This window comes from Podarcis raffonei, chromosome 6 (assembly GCF_027172205.1).
Source record: "Podarcis raffonei isolate rPodRaf1 chromosome 6, rPodRaf1.pri, whole genome shotgun sequence".
In the NCBI taxonomy this organism is placed as follows: Eukaryota; Metazoa; Chordata; class Lepidosauria; order Squamata; family Lacertidae; genus Podarcis; species Podarcis raffonei.
In genome coordinates, this window is record NC_070607.1 from 97,851,868 (window position 1) to 97,876,392 (window position 24,525).

General features: G+C 48.0%; 1 protein-coding gene across 1 annotated transcript; it reads left to right on the top strand.

The window, feature by feature from the left end:
• The first annotated feature begins 3,313 nt into the window (after positions 1 to 3,313).
• On the top strand, positions 3,314 to 23,436 carry LOC128416684 (BPI fold-containing family B member 4-like). Its single transcript, XM_053394737.1, has 11 exons — positions 3,314 to 3,400; positions 7,972 to 8,106; positions 10,452 to 10,962; positions 11,750 to 11,854; positions 13,681 to 13,827; positions 15,560 to 15,623; positions 15,941 to 16,001; positions 16,144 to 16,235; positions 19,344 to 19,386; positions 21,070 to 21,124; positions 22,785 to 23,436. The coding sequence occupies exons 2-10, from the start codon at positions 7,983 to 7,985 to the stop codon at positions 21,102 to 21,104; spliced, it is 1,182 nt and encodes a 393-aa protein (XP_053250712.1). The 5' UTR covers positions 3,314 to 3,400; positions 7,972 to 7,982; the 3' UTR covers positions 21,105 to 21,124; positions 22,785 to 23,436.
• Positions 23,437 to 24,525: the final 1,089 nt, after the last annotated feature.

Here is a 24,525-nt window from a genome sequence, read left to right on the forward strand (position 1 = left end):
CCATCTCGTCCTCCGTCGTCCCCTTCTCCTTGTGCCCTCCATCTTTCCCAGCATCAGGGTCTCAGCATCAACATCATCATCATCATCATCATTAAATGGCCACCAACCTGTATGGAAGTACTTTTTCACACAGCACATAGTTGTACTATGGAACTCGCTGCCACAGGAGGGATTGGTGGCCACAAACCTTTAAAACCTTTGAACAGGGGTGAGACAGACTCATGGCGGAGGAGAAGGCTACCAATGGCTGCTCCTCAGGATGGTTCTCCTCTGTCTCCACAGCTGGAGGCAGAAATGCTTCTGAATCTCAGTTTCTGGAAGCCACAGGAAGGGAGCGGGCTCTTGTGCTCAGACCCTGCTTCCAGGTTTCCCATTGAGGCATCTGGCTGCCCACATCATGGATCAGAGAAGCCAATCCTGACTTCTGTTTTGAATTCCAGGTGCTCCTTTCTTGGTCTGGTGCTCTGGCGCAAATCCTCATGTCAGAGTGCTGGACCAAAAGACTCTCACTCTGCAGTAGCACACTCCCAAGGTAGAGAATTTCATAGAGAATACTATCTGCTAAGCAAATCAGTCTCTTAAACTTAAGCCAAGAAATAGTATTCTCTATGAAATTGAATATCAATATACATATCAAGGCTTTGAGATTAGACCACTGAAGAAGCCCGGAAAACTACCGTATTTTTCGCTCCATAAGACACACTTTCCCCCTCCTAAAAAGTAAGGGGGGATGTGTGTGCGTCTTATGGAGGGAATGCAGGCGGGAGGCTCTGCTCAGCGCTCCCTTTAAAGAGCTGTGTGGAGCGTTTGTGTGGCTCTTGGGGGCTTTTCCCCGAGGAGGCAGAAGGGCTGCCCTTCTCCCTCCTTGGGGAAAAGCCCCCAAGAGCCGCACTCATACTCCGCACACTCTTTAAAGGGAGCACGGCTCTTGGGGGAGCCTTCATCCTGCTGCCTGGGAGAGGCTGCGTGTGGCTATCACAGAAGCCAGAACAGCAAGAGGCTATCCCAGAAGCCAGATCCCTCTTGCTGTTCTGGCTTCTGGGATTCAGAGTATTTTTTTTCTTGTTTTCCTCCTCCAAGAACTAGGTGCATCTTATAGAGCGAAAAATACAGTACCTTGGGAGTGTGCTACCTGCAAACCCCAGTAAAAGGGCCCCATTGGGGGCGAACAGCAGCCTTACTGGGACTGCCAGGGCGAAACTGGTGCAAAACGCCAGCGCCCTGTCTACAACTTCATCAACATCCATCTACAACTTCACTAGCATCTCTCGGTATTGTGAACAACACCGAATTTACCTTTTGTTGGTATCTTCAAGACCTTACCTAAAAAGCTAAAGAAAACAAAAGACTGAGTTAAGCACTTGAAAAATCCATTGAAATCAGACACAAGTTCATCATAGGTGGGTAGTTCGCAAGCCTCTGTGGCTTTGCATAAGTTTGTGTATTTTTCTCAGAAGATTGATAAAGAATGAGTAATCATTTTGGTAATTATTGTGTCTATCTTTAAGGAGTTGGCAGCCAATAGCACCATTATTACTTATTTCAGGTTCCCAGGAATTACACTTCAGATTCAGCATGAAAGCCTTTTTGGCAATCTCAGAGTCGCTCTTCTCTCTCAAGTTGCATCGCTGAGATTAATGGGAAGAAGTAAGATTGTTCGTGCCGGGCAAATATTGTTTGTGGCGTTCCAAGAAAGCAGAAAGGGCAAATGATCAGGAAATGGCCCTAAATTCAGACTCTCTTCAGTTTTGTCCCTCCAGAAGAAGAAAAAAGATTTTCTAGTCCCTCTGGTACTTGAGAGACAACTTGAGGAAGGTGAAGTTGTGCTTTTAGGTGAGCACAGGATCATGTCTGTTTTATTTGGCTGTACATCATGTTCCCTTTCTCTCTGTCATAGTATCCGAGTGTCTTCCCAGGACTCAGGAAATTCCTGCTTTGGGCTTTTGTTTTTGACTCCACAATCTTCCTCTAGACTAGAGCATGGATAGGCAACCTAAGGCCCGGGGGCCAGATCCGGCCCAATCACCTTCTAAATCCGGCCCAAGGATGGTCCGGAAATCAGTGTGTTTTTACATGAGTAGAATGTGTGCTTTTATTTAAAATGCATCTCTGGGTTATTTGTGGGGCATAGGAATTTGTTCATTTTGGTTTCTTCCAAAATATAGTCCGGCCCCCCACAAGGTCTGCAGGACAGTGGACCGGACCCTTGCTGAAAAAGTTTGCTGACCCCTGATTTAGAGGTTGCAGCTGATTCCCATCATTCTTTTGTGCTCTGGCATGGTCCAGAAGCAGAGAGAGGAAGACCCCCTGCGATCACAGGAAACAGGGAGGGGGTTCTTTGCATTGACAAAAACACACTGGGAACAATTTTGCTCTAGATCCCAGAAAAGATCACTCACCATCCAATAAGCAGATGCTACTTGCCTTTAAAAATAAAACGACACACTGAATGCAAAGATGTGGTTTCTGCATTGAGCTGCGATTCCTACATTTCAGAGGGCTGGACCAGAGTCTTTTCCAGGGAGTCTTCTCTTCTCATGAGGTGGTGAAAGTCTTGGAGCCTCAGCTTCACAATCTGTCCTTCCAGTGAGCACTCAGGGCTGATTTCCTTCAGAATGGAGAGGTTGGATCTTCTTGCAGTCCATGGGACTCTCAAGAGTCTCCTCCAGCACCAGAATTCAAAAGCATCAATTCTTCGGCAATCAGCCTTCTTTATGGTCCAGCTCTCACTTCCATACATCACTTCTGGGAAAACCATAGCTTTAACTATACGGGCCTTTGTTGGCAAGGTGATGTCTCTGCTTTTTAAGATGCTGTCTAGGTATGTCATTGCTTTCCTCCCAAGAAGCAGGCGTCTTTTAATTTCGTGGCTGCTGTCACCATCTGCAGTGATCATGGAGCCCTAGAAAGTAAAATCTCTCACTGCCTCCATTTCTTCCCCTTCTATTTGCCAGGAGGTGATGGGCCCAGCGACCATGATCTTCGCTTTTTTGATGTTGAGCTTCATACCATATTTTGCGCTCTCCTCTTTCATCCTCAATAAAAGGTTCTTTAATTCCTCCTCACTTTCTGCCATCAAGGTTGTGTCATCTGCATATCTGAGGTTGTGACTAAACAACAACAACAAAGTTATGTAAGATCTCCAGGAAGCAGAAGTCCAGGTGCTGAAGGAGGCATCCCAGAGCGGTTTCAAGTGCCTCCTGTTTGTTTCTGAGTGTCGAAATCCATTCTTTGTGCAGGGCCTTGATACCATCTCTGAGTGCTGCCAATCCAGAACCCTCTTTTTCCCCTTATACCAGCCCTGGGCTTGGCTATATAAGGGCTCTTGTGCCAGAGCAGCGGCAGCGGCAGCAGATAAGGCAGCCCCGGAGACCTGTTTGCAAATGTCAAGGTGTCCCAGGTAAGAGACACAAAACTCCTAACGCTTTTGCTGCAGCCTTTTCCGCTTCTCCTCCAAGCAAGGCACAGTGGGGTTGGCTTGGCTTCTTCTGCTTCCAAAGAGCAGCTGGGGGGGTGCAGTTTGCGTAGGAATGCCTAAAGGGGATCAGTTTTGCGTGTGAAATTGCCTCACCCCAAATGTGCCCACTCAGCCACTTCGATCGACAGAATTGGCACTGCTGCATAACCCCCATTCTGCATTGGTAAGAACTCAGTTGTGGAGTGTCTACACTTTGGAACTCCCTGCCACATGAGGTCAAGAAAAAGCCTTCACGGTACTCTTTGTGGCGCCTGCTAAAAACAGTCTTGTTTAGACAAGCCTGGCAAGCTTCTAGTATTCTAACTTTTTGTAGGTTTTAATCATCAAAATAATATTTTTAAAATTTATTTTTTTAAGTACTGCTGAATTTTTTTATTGTTTTATATTTTTGTAAACTGCTTTGAGGTTGTTGTTTTTACAGTCAAATGGTGTACAGAGGCTTGGAAATGTACTTTCAATCTGCTCCTGGAGATCGAATTGGCAAAAACAGCAATTGTCCCGAGCAATTGGAGTAATGGCGGATATGAAATGAAATCAATAGTAGTAAAAAAAAAGAAAAGATAGGGATGATTGCAAGCAGAGGGGAGATTAAAAGGTGATTCTTGACATGATGGTGGGTTTTTTCAAAAAGGAAGGTCAATTTTCAGCACTTAGACCTGGGAGACCTGGGTTCAAATTCTCCTCTCGGCCATGAAGATCACTGGGTGATTTTGGGAGGCGAGTCCCTGCCTCTCTCGGCCTAACATACCTCACCAGGGGTGTCACCTCGATCCCTGGGCGGGGGGAAGGTGGGATTCTGCAATGTGGCGTCTCTACGGAAACCAACAAAGGTTCCTTTCATCCCACATAACAAGGAAGTGCCCTTTGGAATTTTTAATATTTTGGAAAGCTCAGTTTGCGTGTGAATGAACACTCCACACCCAAAGGACTCTCTCTCTCTTTTTTTTCTTTTCACTGGTAAGATTTTTTAATTGAAATTTCTTCACGGTACAATAAAATTGCAACTACAAAAGATGCAAAACAAAGAAAATAAAAAGGAAAATAAAATAAAGGGACGACAGGGATAAAAAGAGGAAAGAGAAAAACAAAGAAAGCAAAAGAAGAGAAACATGAGCAAAAATTTCAAGAGAGGAACTTCCAATTTTCCACCTGCCATTTATATAAAAGAAGAAGATAAGATAATTTAGAACCTTTGGTCAATGCGAGCATCCAGCAACTCCACTTTCTGTCAAACCATCTTTCCTCCAAGTTAAGGTGTCTCAGATTCATTTCTTTTTCTCACAGCAAGTCCAAGATAGGTCCCCTAATGGTTAATATTATTAATAAACCTTAACCACGTTCTTTCTTTTCATTTTACTTCTGTTAATTCCCACCACCATGACTCCAAATGGAATAATACTAAATTTTTCCCCATACATGTTTGTATTAAAGTCTCTCCACTGTGATCGCTATCCATTCCCTTCTCCAGGAAACTAAGGGGCTGAAGCAGCCGGTTCCCGCATTGTAGGGGGTTGGAATGGATGACCTTTAGGGTCCCTCCCCATTCTGCAGTTCTGTGAACCTGTGAATTCATGAGTCCTTTTCCCATTTTCCTTTTCCTTCTGATATTGCATCACTCCCAGAGGCCGCTGATCATGAGGGGTCATCATGGAGATCTCCCCTCCCCCTTCTGCTCCTTTAGAAAAAAGAAAAATGCCCCCCCTTTGCATACCTTGGGGTTCACTCTTTTGTGCCAGCCCTTCGTTCTTCCTTTTTCTTTCTCTGTGGCTCAGGCTTGGCTCCATCCCTTTCGGCACTCAACCACTTGACTTCGCTATTAGCCAGAATGATAAAGTCACACCTGTTTGCCCCAAAGACCCATCGCACTGGTGGAAACTGAGCAGAAAGATGATACTCAGCCAGTCCAAATGAGCATCTTAAAAAGCAGAGACATCACCTTGCCAACAAAGGTTCGTATAGCTAAAGCTATGGTTTTCCCAGTAGTGATGTATGGAAGTGAGAGCTGGACCATCAAGAAGGCTGATGGCCGAAGAATTGATGCTTTTGAATTCTGGTGCTGGAGAGTCCCATGGACTGCAAGAAGATCAAACCTCTCCATTCTGAAGGAAATCAGCCCTGAGGGCTCACTGGAAGGACAGATTCTGAAGCTGAGGCTCCAAGACTTCATGAGAAGAGAAGACTCCCTGGAAAAGACCCTGATGTTGGGAAAGGTGGAGGGCACAAGGACGACAGAGGATGAGATGGTGGGACGGTGTTCTCGAAGCTACCAGCATGAGTCTGACCAAACGGTGGGAAGCAGTGGAAGACAGGAGTGCGTGGCGTGCTCTGGTCCAGGGGGCCACAAAAAGTCGGACACGACTAAACTACTAAACAACAAAAATGATCACAGTAACCTTTCTGCGTCATCTCAGAAGCCTGGCTCCGCAAGGAGACCATGCAGTCACTTGTCCATAGCTATTATGGAGGTAGGTTTGGGGTTTTTTCCTTTTAAGCCCTGCATGTTACAAGCGGCATGTTAAATTGAGCAGGAAATAGCAGCGCTTATTTTTATACCGAATAACTTCACGTTTCCCCCCCCCCCCAAAGGCAGGCTTCAAAGATTTCAAAGGAGCCAATTTTGTTCCATGGCATGTCTGCAAAAGAGATGCCAGCAAACCCCTTTGATTTTATCCTGCTCTGAAGGCTGCTGCCCCAATCCTGGCCTTCCTCTCTCTTTCAGTAGTCATGGCAATGAGTCCACACATGTGCGCTGATCAAAGGCAGAACGCGAGAGACATTCTAGCAAGTCAGAATCTCAGTTAATGATGCCAGGAACTCCTAGGAAGGAGGGTCATCTTCAACAATAATGAAGTTATGTGGTTCAAGACCAAACTCTGCTGTTCGGCAGTGCTGAAATTATCAGACTTGCCTCTCCTTGTTCTTCAGCTTGTAAATCAGAGAATGAAAATACAGTGGTACCTCAGGTTGAGTGTGCTTTGGGTTGAGCTGGTTCGAGTTGCACTCCGTGGCAACCTGGAAGTAACTGAACGCATTACTTCCGGGTTTCGCCACTTGCGCACGCACAGAATGACGTCATGCGCATGCTCAGAATTAGCGAAAAGTGACGCGCATGTGCGCAGACGTGCTGTCACTAGTTACGTTTGCTTCTAGATGCGAACAGGGCTCCGGAACGGTTCCCGTTCGTATCTAGAGGTACCACTGTACAGTGGCACCTCGGGTTAAGAACTTAATTCGTTCCGGAGGTCCGTTCTTAATCTGAAACTGTTCTTAACCTGAAGCACCAATTTAGCTAATGGGGCCTCCTGCTGCTGTGGCACTGCCAGAGCACGATTTCTGTTCTCATCCTGAAGCAAAGTTCTTAACTTTGCTCCATCTGGTACGCAGGCTGAGACCCTACCTGCCTGCAGACTGTCTCGCCAGAGTAGTGCATGCTCTAGTTATCTCTCGCTTGGACTACTGCAATGCACTCTATGTGGGGCTACTTTTGAAGGTGACCCGGAAACTACAACTAATCCAGAATGCGGCAGCTAGACTGGTGACTGGGAGCGGCCGCCAAGACCACATAACATTGGTCTTGAAAGACCTACACTGGCTCCCAGTACGTTTCTGAGCACAAATCAAAGTGTTGGTGCCGACCTTTAAAGCCCTAAACGGCCTCGGTCCAGTATATCTAAAGGAGCGTCTCCACCTCCATCGTTCTGCCCAGACACTGAGGTCCAGCGCCGAGGGCCTTCTGGCAGTTCCCTCCCTGCGAGAAGCCAAGTTACAGGGAACCAGGCAGAGGGCCTTCTCAGTGGTGGCGCCCGCCCTGTGGAACTCCCCCCCCCCAGATGTCAAAGAGAACAACAACTACCAGACTTTTAGAAGACATCTGAAGGCAGCCCTCTTTAGGGAAGCTTTTAATGTTTAACAGACCACTGTATTTTCATTCTTTGTTGAAAGCCGCCCAGAGTGGCTGGGGAAACCCAGCCAGATGGGCAGGGTATAAATAATAAATTATTATTATTATTATTATTATTATTATTATTATTATTATTAACCTGAGGTACTATTTCTGGGTTAGCAGAGTCTGTTACCTGAAGCGTCTGTAACCTGAAGCGTCTGTAACCCGAGGTACCACTGTATACCATTGCAGAGAGTCTAGTAAATATGCCACCACTTTAACATCTCATCCAAAGAAATCTTAGAATCATAGAATTATAAAGTTGGAAGGGTTCTCTGAGGGCCATCTAGTCCAACCCCCTCCAATGCAAGAATCATAGGTGTCCGGGGGGGGGGGGCGAACCACCAACCTTCCAGAGTAGCGTCCATACAATCAAAACACAACACTCTGTACTGCAGGCTTAAAATAGAAAAAAAGACACGCAAGAAAACCCAGAAGCCACACACCTTGAGCAGAAAATGTGGCTGTTCATATCACATCTGGCTTGTTCCCTTCCCACCTGAGCACCCCTCCACCTGCTCCAGCTGCCTTGCCCCTCTCTCTTTCGCAGATGCAAGGAGGATGAAGACCTTGACAGTGGTGAAGACATGGTGCCTGGTCGCCATCTTCTGCAGGTCCTTGGTTCCGTCGCAAAGTCTTGGGCTGGGCGGTCTTCTTGGCTCAAGCTCAGCAAAGACTGAAAAAGGTGAGTTGGACCTCAAACAGGTGACACGAAGGGCAGCTGAAGAGGCAGTACAAGCCCAGCTCCCACACTTTCCATGGGTTATATGACAGCAAAGATGAAATTCCTTGGGAGACACATTTCTAAGAAACTTCTGCCCTTAAGGTCTTCAACGCCAAAATTATAGCTCAATTGCTCTCTGGTATTCCAGTTTGGCTGCCAGGGTTTACCTAGTTGGTAGAATGAGTCCAAGCAGTTTTCCTCTTCAAGATCTTTACTATCTCACGCTGTGTACCCTATGCAGTCTTGTGTCTAGAGGGAGGTCAACACAAGGTAGAGACTGTTGCCTGGGCGAGATTTCTTCTATGCTGGTAAAGATGCTCTCCTCAGGGAAGTTTTGTTAGACCCCTTTCTTCCCCCTTGGCTACAACAGTTTAACAAGAAGGTACAGCAACTCAGGCTGTCAGTGGAACTTTTGCAATCGATGTCCCTACCATCTCCCAAGGCTATAATAAAAACTAGGTTGTGAGATATTGAGCACGAGGAACTAACAGTAGCAGGAGAGAAAACATGCTTCCCTCTTAACTTTCAACTTTCTTGGGCACATGAAATTAACCACAATTATCTTGAATTTTTGCTTAAACCTCAAGAAAGAAGGGCATTTTCACTGGCCAGGTTTAATTCAAATCCATCAAACCTCCTTTGGGGAAGGTTCTCAGGCAGGGTGGAAGGAGAAAGAACTTACCCCTGTGAAGACCACTGGGTGGTCACACACATGGTTCTTAATCGTACCTCACACACATGGTTCTTAATCGTAAACTATATGCTGATCTTTGTCAGCAATTTCTAGATCAACTTTGCATCCCCAAATGGAAACCAGAGTTGGAGGCCATACATTTTCTATTACTGGGGAATGATCAGGAGCTCACCAAGTTAGTGGCTAAATATCTCTATTTGTCATTGAAATGCACTGCAGACGCCTGATCTCCCTGGAGACATAGAGATGTGACGATAGACTGCTCTGCCTCCTTTCTTTTAGCAAAGGTTTTGTGCCACTGGTACAGGGACGCGGGTAGCGCTGTGGGTTAAACCACAGAGCCTAGGACTTGCCGATCAGAAGGTCAGCAGTTCGACTCCCTGCGACGGGGTGAGCTCCCGTTGCTCGGTCCCTGCTCCTGCCAACCTAGCAGTTCGAAAGCACCTCAAAGTGCAAGTAGATAAATAGGTACCGCTCCGGCGGGAAGGTAAACGGCATTTCTGTGCGCTGCTCTGGTTCGCCAGAAGCGGCTTAGTTATACTGGCCACATGACCTGGAAGCTGTACGCCAGCTCCCTCGGCCAGTAAAGCAAGATGAGCGCCGCAACCCCAGAGTTGGTCACGACTGGACCTAATGGTCAGGGGTCCCTTTACCTTTACCTTTATGTAGTTAAACTATGGAACTCACTCCTGCAGGAGGCAGCAACAGTCGCCAACCTGGATGACTTTCAAAGAGGTTTGGCAAATTCACGGAGGAGAAAAGGGCTGCCATTAATGGCTGCTAGCCACAATGGCTCTACTCTGTCTCCAAAGTTGGAGGCAGTGATGTTTCTGAATCCCAGTTTCTGGAAACCACAGTAGGAAAGAGGGCTCTTGTGCTTGGATCCTGCTTGTAGGATTCCCATTGGAGCATCTGGCTGGTCACTGCGAGAACAGGACCTTGAGCCATCGGCCTGATCCAGCAGGTTCTTCTTGTAAGCCACTTTGATTGTTGTTTAGTCGTTTAGTTGTGTCCGACTCTTTGTGACCCCCTGGACCAGAGCACGCCAGGCCCTCCTGTCTTCCACTGCCTCCCACAGTTTGGTCAAACCCATGCTGGTAGCTTCCAGAACACTGTCCAACTATCTCGTCCTCTGTTGTCCCCTTCTCCTTGTGCCCTCCATCTTTCCCAACATCAGGGTCTTTTCCAGGGAGTCTTCTCTTCTCCTGAGGTGGCCAAAGTCTTGGAGCCTCAGCTTCAGGAACTGTTCTTCCACTTAAATAGCATCCGTATTGACAATATACTTGGCACAGGAGGTCTATTTTACACAGACATTGCTGGTGAAAAGGGGCTCCTGCGACCATGTCTCCTGGGATGGTTCTCACTATCCCAGAAAGAGCTGGTGATAGGGTGGGGTTTAGGACCTGGGAGACCAGGGTTCAAATCCCCACGCAGCCATGAATTGCTGAGTGGCCTGGCTCCACTCCCTGCCTCTCAGCCCAACCTACCCCACCGGGTTGTTCTGGGGATTGAAGGATAAGCAGGAGAACCATGCAGGCCACCTTGAGCTCCTCGGGGAGAGAAGGTGGGCTATAAATGTAATATATAAATAACGGGGATCTTCTTGGTGCAGGCAGTGATTCTGGCAAAGGTGGTCTACTCGGTGGTCTTGGAGGCGGCCTGCTCGGTGCTGTCGGAGGAGGAGCAGTAGATGGAGTACTTGGAGCTGTTGGTGGTGGAGGTGACAGCAAAGGCGACGGTGGCTTGCTTGGAGCTCTTGGTGGTGGTGGAGGAGAAGGTGGAGGTGGTCTCCTTGGTGCTGTTGGAGGTGGCGATGGAGGTGGTCTCCTTGGTGCTGTTGGAGGTGGCGATGGAGGTGGCCTGCTCGGCGCTGTTGCTGGAGGAGATGGCCTGCTCGGTGGTGGAGGAGGCCTTCTTGGCAACACCACCGGAGGTCTACTTGGCAGTGGTGGTGAATCTGGAGGTGGCGGCCTGCTCGGTGGTGCTCTGGGTGGCGATCTCCTCGGCAAAAATGGCCTCCTGGGTGGTGATCTTCTTGGTGGAGAGAACGGCCTTCTTGGTGGAAACCTACTTGGTCTGGGAGGTCTCCTCGGCGGTGGAGGATCCAAGGAGCCGTTCCAATGGTGAGTTGGTGTGGGCAAGGGAGCAGCCGTTGCAGTTGACAGACCACGTCCCCATCCAGAATGAGAGGCTGTAGGTCCATCACCATCCCTAATTCTGGACCTGGTTGCACTACAGGCCAATTCTGCTGTCATTCTCTTCCCTTCTACCACTAAGAAGGGTATTGATAAGCTGGAAGGGGTGCAGAGGAGGGTGACCAAGGTGACCAAGGGTCTGGAAACCAAGTCTTGTGAGGAATGGTTGAGAGAGTTGGGCATGTTTAGCCTGGAAAAAAGGAGACGGAGAAGAGATATGACAGCCAACTTCAAATACCTAAAGGGCTGCCACATGGAAGTGGGAACCAGCTTGTTTTCTCCTGCTCTGGAGGATAGGACATGAACCAGTAGATTCAAGTTACAAGAAGGGAGATTTCGACTAAACATTAGGAAGACCATCCTGAGTGTAACAGAGGGATTTGTCAGAGGGATGGATTCCCTCAGAAGATGGTGGGCTCTCCTTCATTTGAAGTTTTTAAGCAGAGATTGGATGGCCATCTGTCATGGATGCTTTCGTTGAGATTCCTGCATTGTGGGGTGTTGCAATAGATGATCATTGGGATCTCTTCCAACTCTACAATTCTATGATTCTAAGAGCATCTTATTAGGCAAAATCTATCATCTTGTTGGGGTTGAAGCACATCAGTGCCATTAGGAGGAGAGAGTGGGATGGATACATGACTTTGCAATGTGTGCTGACCATTCTGGGGTCTCCATGCATCTTCTCCCTTCTGTTATGTTGCTCAATTTGCAGGTTTAATGCTGTGAACCTTGAGGTTATTGGAGGGTCCTGGAAGGTCATCCGTGGAAATGAGCTACAGCTCAACCTACATGCAACCATTACTACTAATTTGCCAGGGTGAGTCATGAGAGCGAGAGCTGCTTCCTTCACATTCAGCTTGTTCTGAAATTAACATGAGCAGGAAAGGGCAAAACTCCAGTAGCAGAAGACATATTTTGCACCTCTATGCATCCTTCCCCAACCTTCTCTTTTCCTAGATGTCGCCAGACTATAGCTCCCATCAGCCCCAGCATCATATATCTGTGCTGATGGGAGTTATAGTGCAAAAGACAGGGAGAGCATCAGGTCAGCAAAGGCTGGTCCCTAACATCTCCAGCTGAAGAAATTCCAATAAGCAGGAGGGCTAGGAAGGATCTCTGCCCAAGATTTTGCAGAGATGCTTCCATACCAAGTCGAGGTGGCCAAAAAGGATGGGCCGGTTGTCTGGTTCCTTCCAAGGTAGCTCCTTCCCACTACAAATATCTTAATGAGGATTTGTTGACTTGGTCAGTGCCTCTCCTTGTCCAAATGCCTCTGAGTTCCCCCAGGTTCTCCTTCACTGTCCCACTCAGCTGCCCCAACCAGCTCTTGTTGTTGTTTCATTGTTTAGTCGTGTCCGACTCTTCGTGACCCCCTGGACCAGAGCACGCCAGGCCCTCCTGTCTTCCATTGCCTCCGGCAGTTTAGTCAAACTCATGTTGGTAGCTTCGAGAACACTGTCCAACCATCTCATCCTCTGTCGTCCCCTTCTCCTTGTGCCCTCCATCTTTCCCAACATCAGGGTCTTTTCCAGGGAGTCTTCTCTTCTCATGAGGTGGCCAAAGTACTGGAGCCTCAGCTTCAGGATCTGTCCTTCCAGTGAGCCCTCAGGGCTGAATTCCTTCAGAATGGATCGGTTTGATCTTCTTGCAGTCCATGGGACTCTCAAGAGTCTCCTCCAGCACCATAACCAGCTCTAGGCAGCCCCAAAGTTCTGCAGTTAAACCAATGTCAGCCAGAAGGGCTGAGATGCCCTTGTGGGACTTCCCCCTTGCTCCTGGACAACCTTCAGGAGGGAGATGCAGAGGCGTGTCTAAGCATGCATGGTCTGGTCCTGCCTTATGTGCTGTGGGTGGCCTGCACTGAGTTGCAACACTATATTCTCATCCAGCCTTTCTACAAAGAGACATTCCTAGAGCATGGCGTGCTCCACAATGTCTTAACCTAAGAATATAGGAAGAGCTGGCTGCTGGATCAGGCCAATGGCCCATCTAGTCCAGCATCCTATCCTCATAGTGGACAACCAGATCCCCCCCCCCAGGAATCCTGCAAGCAGGACCCAAGCATGGGATTCCTCTCCCCTGCTGCAACTGGTTTCCAGCAACTGGTATTCAGAACCATCACTGCCTCCAACTGTGGAGGGAGAACGTAGCCATCCTGGCTAGTAGCCACCAATAGCCCTCTCCTCCTCCATGAATTTGTCCAATCCTCTTTCAAAGCCACCCAGGTTCATGGCCTCCTGTGGGAACGAGTTTAACAGCTTGTCCATGCGCTACATGAAGAAGAACTTTCGTTGATCTGTCCTGAATCTTCCAACATCCAGCTTCATTCGATGCCCATCAGTTTTAGTGCTACGGAATAGAGGTTTTCAAACAATGACCCAGGTGTTTCCCAAAAGCTGGTTGACAAGAGAGGCAGCTTGCCTCTCTGTGGTTTTTCTTTTGCAACCCACAGCTGCCAGAGAGCATTGAGCATGTTCTGGGTCACGCTTCCAGTTTAGTTCGTGCTGAGCGCCTCTGCAAGGCCCTACAGCCTCTGGCCATTCCCCACATGAGCTGATGACACATCCCAGAACACTCTCTGGCCCCTTCAGGTCCCTTCCCAACACTCAAAGCCCAGCACCCCTGTCTGACTTTGTCTCCCAGGGTGCTCAGTTTTCTCAGCGGAACTTCCGTGGTGATGGACATCAGCCCTCACCTGGCCTTAACCCAAGACAAACCGGGAGATCTCAAGCTGGTCCTTAAGAACTGCCAGGATATGGTCGCTGGCTTCAGCATCAAGCTGCCAAGCAGGTGGGCATTAAAGGTTTTGGGGACTTATCTGGGTGGTTTCCTTATCATTTTGGGAAGTGTAAATAAATAAGACTAAAATTAAATCTTCTCCCAATTTCTCCTCCATCCTTACCTGTTCTGGCTTCACCTCATCCACTCTGCCTCTCTGAGAATCACTGCGGTGTTTGAAATGGAAGGTGGCATCTCTCATTCCATTAGCCAAGCATTTCTGCTTCTACGATGGAACTCCCCATTGTGTGCAACCTGCGTCCTCCCCAGATCTTCTCCAAAGGATTGGATGAACCCCCAGATCAGATTTAGGGGGAGTGTGGGGACAGAGGAGCAAGGAGGAACATTCATTTGTGGAAGCAGAAATCCTTGTGATAATGGAATCAGTGACTGGATATAAACCAGATTGGCCAACCAGCTCTTATTGCTCATTCTCAGGGCTTATCCACACTTTGCTTTCCTCCACTCTTTCAAGATAAAGTTTTTCACTTAACGCTCCGTGCCCAAGGAACTTTTCTTTTTCTTTTGCCACAAAAATCTACTCTTTAAAGCTCAATTGGAACAAACGTCAATACATGGAAAACCCAAACTGACCTTCATTCTGTTTCAGCTTTTCGTGGGGAAAGCTCAGGGCAGAAACAAAACAAAACAAAACAAACAAATCCCATGGGCCAGATCTCTACCTGGAAAGAGTTGAGCAAAGTGTGGATAAGCCCCCAGAGTTCAGTGGGACTAGCTTCATTCTGTTTCCATTTTGAATCCTTGCCATTTCCCCCCTTTATTCCTTGTCTTGTTCTGAATTATAGGGCTTGTTCCAATATTCTAACAGTATGCAAGATGGCAGAGAAATCCTCTCACTGTTAGGAGAAGGGGAAATTGCAGGTTTATTGCTGCACCACCCTCCTAGTGGTGCAGCAATAAAACTGCTAGTACATTTGCAGAGCTAGGCAGGGTCCAGTATGGGTTGCAATTGGATGGGGGACCACGTGTTGAGATTCCTGCATTGCAGGGGGTTGGACTAGATGTCCCTCAGGGTCCCTCCCAACTCTACAATTCTAGGATTCTTACTGGCTACCAGACACCTGCATCTTTATAATGTCCACTGCACAACCTACTCCTGGATCAAGGCCAAAGTAGCCCTAAGCAACCATCATAATCAAAAGTCAAATCCCTATAAGGTCACCTTCCTTGGTGATAAGAGCAGGAGACACGTTGCGGCATTGTGGGATCCAGCTCTGAAATCTGACTGGGGTTGTTTTGTCTCTCTCTCTTGTCTCTTATGGCCTAGGACCCACGTACCTACGGGACCACCTCTCCTGGTATGTCCCACGGAGGACCTTACGGTCTCCAAACAAAAACATCTTGGAAGTCCCGGGCCACAGGGAGGTTAGGCTGGCCTCAACCAGAGCCAGGGCTTTTTCGGCTGTGGCCCCAATCTGGTGGAACGCTCTGTCACAAGGGACTAGGGCCCTGCGGGACTTGACATCTTTCCACAGGGCCTACAAGACAGAGCTGTTCCACCAGGCCTTTGGCCAAGGCACAGCCTGACCCCCTCCTTTGGTAATCCTCACAGAACTCCAGCCCAATGGTTGGCATGAATTTGATTCTGAATTGATTTTAAAATGAATTGATTTTAGAATGTTGTGTTACTTTTATTGTTGTTAGCCGCTCTGAGGCCGGCTTCGGCTGGGGAGGGCGGGATATAAATAAGTAATAATAATAATAATAACAATTTCCTCCTTAGCTTGCTTGCAAACCTGTTGAGTGGCGTCATCAATTCTGGCCTCCGTACCCTCCTGCCTTCAGTGGTGAGTAGCCAATTGTCTACATGTACTGGGGCAAATGGCTTGGAAGAATGGAAACTGGGGCAAATGGCTTGGAAGAATGGAAACTGGAGAACAAGTAGTTGGGGAAGATCCATGGCTCAGTGGCAGAGCATCTGACATTATTTCCATGTTAATAATGATGATGATGGGGACCCCAAGGGTCATCTGGTCCAGTGTTCTTCCAACTTGGGTCCCCAGATGTTCTTGGACTACCCTATTGGCAAAGATCCCTGGGAACCCAAGGTTGAAGAACTCTGATCTTGTGATATCTCAGAAGTTGTCATTGTTCTTCTTTGCAGATGTGCCCAGTCTTCCAACTCTGGTTCAATGTTGTCAACATGCAACTCCAAGCTCTCAACAGTAAGTTTCCTTTCCAAACCTACCTCTCGTTTGCAAGCTTGTGGGGAGCTGCTGATGGCGTAATCCTGCCCCATCCCAGCTTCCAATGGACTTTCTCGTGGTCCCCTGCCCTCATTCATGCCTCTCTCCCCTCCCTGTTCAGAATACGCCTCCTTCGGCCTCCTTGGGAAACTCCAGACAGCTCTCTCCAGCGTGCCGATTTCAACAGGACAGTTTTCTGAAATGGACCTGAAGGTGTGTTCTCCACATGCATTGGCTTTCTTGCTTCCATGTTCTAAGGACTTCTTCTGCCCAAGATTCTCTTGGACAAAGCTCCCCTCCCCAGGGACCTCAAGCTTTTACGATTAATCTTAAATGGAGAGAAATATGGATCATAGCTTCCACTTCCGTAGACACCCAGGGGTGCATTTCCCACAATCTTGGGGTCTTTGCCTGTCTCCCCATCTCTGCCTCCTCTTTTATAAAAGTGACCTCATGTGGGGTGTGGAGATGCATGAGATTCAGCCCAAGGACAGAGTGAGTCACACAACTGGCCCAGCTAGCTCAGTTATATTGTCGACACCAGTGGTTTCCAACCTTTTTGAGTCAATGGCTGCCTTGATCCCTTACAGTAGGATTCCCCACTTCCGCCAAGCCCCTTTCGGCGCAACTTTTTGCATGCATGTAAGTGGGAGCACGGGACAAGGGTGGCGCTGTGGGTTAAACCACAGAGCCTAGGCCTTGCTGATCAGAAGGTCGGCGGTTCAAATCCCCGCGACGGGGTGAGCTCCCTTTGCTCTGTCCCTGCTCCTGCCAACCTAGTAGTTCGAAAGCATGTCAAAGTGCAAGTAGATAAATAGGTACCACTCCAGCGGGAAGGTAAACGGTGTTTCCGTGCGCTGCTCTGGTTCGTCAGAACTGGCTTAGTCATGCTGGCCACATGACCCGGAAGCTGTACGCCGGCTCCCTCGGCCAATAAAGCGAGATGAGCACCGCAACCCCAGAGTCGGCCATGACTGGAACTAATGGTCAGGGGTCCCTTTACCTTTTACCTTTAAGTGGGAGCACATGTCTTGACGGGAACCCAAGCAATGACAACGCTTTGCAGCGCCAAGCTGATGCCCCCCCTCCCGAAATTAGTGTGCCCAAGGGGGCTGGAGAGGGCAAATAAGATTAAGACCAGAAGCAGAAATATTTTGTTATTGCAGGGAAGGAAAGAGAGAAGCACACAGCAGAGGGCACACATGCAAACATGGTCCTTCTGTGATCCAGCAGGCTGTTTTTGTTTTTGTTTTTTTTTAATTATGTTTATTAAAATTTTCAAAAAAGAATACAAAAGAAAACAGAAAAGAAAAAAAAGCATAAAAGAAAAAGAAAAGAAAAAGAAAAGCAGCAATTTAAAAGTTTACCATAATTATATTCCATACCCAATTTCCTTGACTTCCCCACACCTACCCTTCTTGTATTCCAATTCCAATTTTTAGCTCAGCAATTTTTATCCCCCCCACTTTACCTTATTTCCTCTACTTCAATTATCTTAAACAAATTTTAACTTCTAAACCTCTATCTTTATATTTCAAAACTTATTCTTAACATACTTTCCCTAAATTCCTCCATCAATTTAATTAACCTATTTAAACTTAAAAATCCCAATCTTTATACACGAAACACTTATTTTTGATAATCTTTTGCTAAGGTCGGCCCCAAATCTCTCCCCAAATTCCCCATTTTTATGTTAGTGGCAAAAGCCAACTTAATTAAAACAGAATCATATTTTTACCCCCTTTAAATTCCCGAAGCCCTCCCACCCCCTTTCCCGGTTTCGATCCCCAACCAAAGTCCAACAGTCCATCCAAAATCAGCCTGGCGATCTCACATCCGAGGCACTTAACCCTCTCTCAATTTCTCTCTGCCGGTTTTCTTGATAGTCCTTTATTTTAAATTCCGAATCTCGAAGAGGCTCTGTTCCAGTAAAGTCCATATTTCTTCCAGCCAGACCTCCATATTTAACAATGGAGCCAAAATCTTGTTTCTTGCTTCTCATAAGTTCAAATGTCCCAAAGACTCCAAACTCTGTACTGTCCATATTTATATTCCATATGTCTTCCGATCCCCATAAAAGGAGATCTCTCCAGATTCCATTCTTCACTTCCAGCCAAACATCCATTGTCATGATCTTATTTTCAGTTGTTTCCAACTTAATAGGCCTCTGGCTCTCTTTAGCCATCATCTCAAATGACTCAGACTCTTTCTCCTGTTTGTCTATAAGGATTTTTATATCAGCAGCAACACTTCCCTGTTCATCTGCAGGAGCTTGAATCATATCCTTTCCAGGTTCAGCAATTTTGTTTACTGTTCCCTTCATTGTTATTACACTTATAGTCAAAGCATCTGTCTGCTTTTGTAGATTTCCCAGAAGACGGAAGGTCTTTTCCAGTTCAGCCAGTATTTTTCCACTTACAGCCATTTTTGTAATGTCCTGAACCCCCTTTAGAGGGATTCTAGTTACTTAATGACAAATTAACCTTTTCTTCTTTGTTTTTAACAATTTGTTACCAAATTGTATCAAATGTAACCAGCAAAGACACAGTTCTCCTTTTTTTTTCCAGCTTTGACAGCTAATTTGACAGCTGTCAAAGTCTATAAACCTCTTCCACAGGCTCTCTGCCCGATCGCTCCCGGGTTTTGGGGGAGGGGTGAAATCCGTTCTTTTATCCTCCAGCACAGTCACTTAAATTGGCCCAATATAAAGTTAATTGCGCTTTTCCACAAAAAACAAAAGACATTCACACAACCTTAGTAATAAAATCCTTGCTTTACAATGCTTACAAGGCGGGCAGGTTGACTTCCTTTTTAGCACCTTACCCGATCTTGCCGAATTCCCAGAAAAATTTTTCCCTTTTAAGTCCAATTACCGTGTTACTCACGGGTCGTTACTTTGATCCGAAAGTTCAAAGGAAGAAGTTAGTGCTCTCCGCCCATGGCATGCGGCTTCACTCAGCAGGGGAAGCAGTCGAACTCTCAGCACCACACCTCCCTCCGTCCCCCGTTCCGAAGCCTTTAAAAAGGCTTCTTTGCGGGTCGGGGGGGGCGCGCAAATGGTGCCCACCGAGTCACCAGGTCCACAGGCTTCAGCGCCTGTGGTTTCTAAGGGTCCCCGCGTCGCCGCCGCGGCAGAACCCGACCCCTGTTGAGCAGATTCCCTCCGGAGCTCAGAGGGAATCCGCCATTAGACGATGGCGCCAACCCGGAAGTTTTTGCATCCTTATGAAGAAAGCAGAACTTTCTTCATGGAACAATCTCTTCCAGTCCCTGGAGGAGTGTGCCATGTTTTATCTGACGCTCTTTCTTCCCCTTTTGTAGGACAAGCCTTTTCCAGGAGCCTTCCTCAACTGGCTACTCGACTGTAAGTTTCCCCTCCTTCCCACCATCCCTACGGGCTGTGATACTTAAGAATCATGAAGTTTCCCTTTTTGGATTCTGGCACCTGTCTGGGTCAAGGGCCAATACAGACAGGATGGGGGCAACCCCATTTATTCATGGACATGTCTGCCTTATTCACATGTGAGGTATGAGGTAGAGGCTTATTTTTGCAGCAAAAGGTGTACACACAGGTGTGGTGGGCTGAACCCACTGCTTGGGACCACCTTACCTGGCCGTGCCCAATACCTGCTTCAGGCACTTCCTGTTTCAGATCTGAGCTGGGAGAAAAGGGTTTGCATTAGGGAAGAGAGGAGGGTAATTCTCCACTCACCCATTAAGACTTTTGCATCTGTTTGTGGGTTAAAAAAGAAAAAAAGGCTTTGGAAGTCAACAGGGGAAGGAAACATGGCTGCTCCACACTGCAACTAGTTTGACTGCATTTATTTAAGATAAAGGTACCCCTGCCCGTACGGGCCAGTCGTGTCCTACTCTAGGGTTGTGCGCCCATCTCACTTAAGAGGCCGGGGGCCAGCGCTGTCCGGAGACACTTCTGGGTCACGTGGCGAGCGTGACGAAGCTGCTCTGGTGAGCCTGCACCATCGCAGCACATGGAAACGCCGTTTACCTTCCCGCTATAAAGCGGTACCTATTTATCTACTTAGGACGCGGGTGGCGCTGTGGGTTAAAGCCTCAGTGCCTAGGACTTGCCGATCGAAAGGTCGCCGGTTCAAATCCCCGCGGTGGGGTGCGCTCCCGTCATTCGGTCCCAGCGCCTGCCAACCTAGCAGTTGGAAAGCACCTTTGGGTGTAAGTAGATAAATAGGGAGCGCTTACCAGCGGGAAGGTAAACAGTGTTCCGTGTGCTGCGCTGGCTTGCCAGATGCAGCTTGTCATGCTGGCCACATGACCCGGAAGTGTCTGCAGACAGCGCTGGCTCCCGGCCTATAGAGTGAGATGAGCGCACAACCCTAGAGTCTGGCAAGACTGGCCCGTATGGGCAGGGGTACCTTTACCTTTACCTTTACCTTTATTTATCTACTTGCACTTAGGGGTGCTTTCAAACTGCTAGGTGGGCAGGAGCTGGGACTGAGCAACAGGAGCTCACCCCGCCATGGGGATTCGAACCGCCGACCATACGATCGGCAAGCCCTAGGCACTGAGGTTTTACCCACAGCGCCACCCGCGTCCCTTGCATTTATTTAGTTATTTCATAAAAATGTGTTCACCCTTTGATTATGAAATAAAACCTCCAAGCGTTTTACAAAAGAGATAAAACCACAAAATCATCAGTGGGATGAATAAACAAGAATAACTTAAGTTAAAATAGCAACGGACTGCAAACAGATTAAAACTTGCATTGGCTTTCTAAAGATCCGGGTGGTTCGTCTAAACAGAAAATGTTTTTAGCATGCCCCAAAAGCGAAGGCGCCTGATGACAACAGGCAGGGAGTTCCAAAGTGTAGGTGCTGCCCTTAATTTTATAAAGGGAGTGCCCAATGTTAAGGATGCTGTTGAGGCTGCAAGGGTGATCCCCTATGGACACAACACACCCTTTGATGACCCAGGAATCTGGCCACCCCAGCCATGCCAGATCAAATGGGTGGGAGTGGAAGGCGATGGTTGGGCTGCCCGGTTGGGAATCAATAACCAGTTTTCTTCTCTGCAGTTGCCCGTTCTTTTGGTGGACACAAGACTCGCTGACGGGCTTCTGCAAGCATCCGGTGAGTAAAGATCCCCAAGACCTTCTGCTCTCCAGAAACTCTCATGGCCTCCATTCCCTACTGTGGCTTCATGGCTGCATGGTGGTTTCACAAGGAACCATAGATGGTCACTTCTATCCACGCACCCGTGCACAGATTTTATGTGCAACTTCAGTGCATGACTTCCCTTTGCTGCAGGGGCTGCCAGCAACCCACTCCCAGACTTTAAGCCCCCCACGAAAGGTGTAAGTGTGGGTTATCAGCCCCTGAAAACAGCCGGTGTGACAGAACAGGGTCTCGTCAGCCTGTCTCACGATGCGATTGGCAGTTCACTCGCTGAACCTGCGACAGGAGGCCCCACCCCTAACCTGGATCTCCATTCTGCAGAAAAAGCTGTTCATTCAGTGCTGGCCAGTGGGGGTGAGAGGGTCGGACTAATAATAATAATAATTTATTATTTGTACCCCACCCATCTGGCTGGGTTTCCTCAGCCACTCTGGGCGGCTTCCAACAAAGATTAAAAATACATCAAAATGTCACATTAAAAACTTCCCTGAACAGGGCTATCTTCAGATGTCTTCTAAAAGTCTGGTAGTTGTTTATCTCTTTGACATCTGATGGGAGGGTATTCCACAGGGCGGGCGCCACTACAAAGAAGGCCCTCTGCCTGGTTCCCTATAGCTTTCCTTCTCGCAATGAGGGAACTGCCAGAAGGCCCTCAGAGCTGGACCTCAGTGTCTGGGCAGAACGATGGTGGGTGGAGACGCTCCTTCAGGTATACTGGACTGAGGCCATTTAGAGCTTTAAAGGTTAGGACCAACACTTTGAATTGTGCTCGGAAACGTCCTGGGAGCCAATGTAGTTTTTTTAAGACTGGTGTGATATGGTCTCGGCGGCCGCTCCCAGTCACCAGTCTAGCTGCCGCATTCTGGATTAGTTGTAGTTTCCGGGTCATCTTCAAAGGTAGCCCCACATAAAGCACATTGCAGTAGTCGAAGCAGGAGATAACTAGAGCATGCACCACTCTGGCAAGACAGTCCGCAGGCAGGTAGGGTCTCAGCCTGCGTACCAGAGCTGGGAGCTGGGAGACAGCCGCCCTGGACACAGAATTGACCTGTGCCTCCATGGACAGCTGTGAGTCCAAAATGACTCCCAGGCTGCACACCTGGTCCTTCGGGGGCACAGTTACCACACTCAGGACCAGGGAGTCCCCCACACCTGCCCACCTCCTGTCCCCCCAAAACAATACTAGGGCCTGACAGAGACCAGGGTTCAAATCCCCACTCATCATGAAGTGCATTTGCTGACCTTGGAAATCAGTCGCTGGCTCTCAGCCTAACCTGTCTCACCAGGTTGTTGTGGGGATTAAATGTGGAGGGGGAGGAGAACCACACAGGCCCCCTTGGAGAGAAAAAAGGTGGGATCTAAGTGCCATAAATAAGCAATAAATAAACCCTGTCTTCGTGGAGGAGTCTCTTGTTAGTTCCTAAAGCTGGACGCATTCCTGATGAATTAACGTTCCTCAGGTTTCAGTCCCCTCCTTGTAATTTGAACCCACCATTTCACCTGGTGTGCCACTTCACTGAAAGGTGTGCCAATGTTCCCTCTTCTAATTACCTTTTAAAGCATGCAGACACGGCTAAGATGCTCGGCTGCACCTTTGATCTCGTGTTTTCTTTAGGATGAAGCTTGCCAGCAGCTCCTTTGGCTTCTTGGCTCATGACCTGCCTCACAGACCTTTCATTGTCTTCGCAAGGTGCCTCAGGACAAAATCCAGTTTGTGAACAGCACCCTCCTTGGCAGATGGAACTGAACTGAGGGATGAATCCTTAACTCATCTCTCCTCATCTTCTCCATGGTGCTGATGGATGATGTTCCTCAACTTCTCTATAGCAGCCCCCAAAATGCCAGGAGACCATATTCTCCCTTGAACTTGCATATACCTTAGCCAGCCTTCCTCAACCTGGTGCTCTCAAGATATTTAGGATATTTACAACTTTCAGTCCCAGCCAGTGCAGGTGCGCTGCGAATTGTAGCCAAGGAGATCCTTAGCTCAGCACCTGCCTTGCAAGCAGAAGGTTCCAGGGTCTACCCCAGACAGCAGCTCTAGGCAGGCTTGGAAGAGACTTCTTCCTGAAATCCTGGAAAGCTACTGAGCTAGATGGTTGGTGGTCTGAGTCTGCATAAAGTTTCCTGTATAGTCCAAAACATATTGAGGGCACCAGGTGGAGAAAGACTTGGCTAGACCAGAGCGATTTGGTCAAACACCCAGAGTGAGAGGTACAGGTCCAATCCAAACCCCTAAGATTTGGCTACAGGTCCCAATTTGTCCACGAACCCTCGAAGTCCTTGCTCTCGGCCTCAGTTATTCAGTCTGCAGCATGGGGAGAATCGAAGCCTACAGGGCTGGTGTGAGGATGAAGGAGACCAGCTGGTGTTGCTAGCTGCCCTGAACAGCAACCAGACACAAAGGCAAAAGAAATGTGAACCAGTAGCTCATGCCCTTAGATGTGGGGTCACAAACATCCAGCAAGGCGTCGTTGCTTGTTCTGGAGAGTTGCAGAAGACCCCCAAGGGGGTCCAGTGGGTTTCTTCAATAGATATACAGTACCATGGTGGTCTTTACTTGGTCAGAAGAACAGTTGCTGCTGGGGAACCCCCCAAAATGGAGCCCATGACCCTATCAATTACACAGCCTTGCTTTAGCTCCACACATGCATCGGAATTGAGTCACGTTCTCTGAGACAAAGCCTGCCTACCTTCTCAGAGCCTGATGCCCAACTCAGCAACATGGGGCTAGCTCAAGGCCACGTTTTCCCTGCACAAACTTCCATAATACGGTCTCAGCAAGCAGATTCTCCTAACAGCATCCTTTCACAAACTCTTTGTTCTACATCTCTTCACATGTAGGCTCTATCGAAGCATGTACTAGAATTCCCGCTGCAGGGAATTGTAGTCCATCCCTCGTGTATCTGAGTGGGCTGCCAGGATGCCTTCCTGGGGAGGTGGACAAGATGGGCATGATCCCAAGGCCACTCTCTCTTCAGATGTGGGTTTCAACTTTCTCATGGGACAGCTCCCTAGATGTGGACCAGGAAAGCTTTACTTCTGCCCCACTTATCAGGCGGGTGTCTTAGTTGCTGGGGGCAAACAGACTTTAAAGAATATCTACAGCAGCTAATTATTCTTATTAATAGAATTTCTATACTGCCCTTCATCTGAGAATCACGGGGCAGCTTACAATATAAAAACATAGGCTTGTTTTCATTTCCTTGAGGTCTATCAGCACAAACAGATCAGATAAGAGCAAGGATGTGAATAAGGTATCTTTTCAATTATAACATTAATTCAGTTCTGCAAGGGACACAAATTACTCGCATAAAAATTGCCAGTGTGAGGAGACAACATCTCCTACTTAGACG

Excerpts from the sequence above, each read along its gene's own strand:
- LOC128416684 (XM_053394737.1), top strand. The coding sequence starts at position 7,983 with ATGAAGACCTTGACAGTGGTGAAGACATGGTGCCTGGTCGCCATCTTC. Across the intron at positions 13,828-15,559 it reads AGCATCAAGCTGCCAAGCAG|CTTGCTTGCAAACCTGTTGA; the intron begins GTGGGCATTAAA and ends TTTCCTCCTTAG. Across the intron at positions 16,002-16,143 it reads GCAACTCCAAGCTCTCAACA|AATACGCCTCCTTCGGCCTC; the intron begins GTAAGTTTCCTT and ends CTCCCTGTTCAG.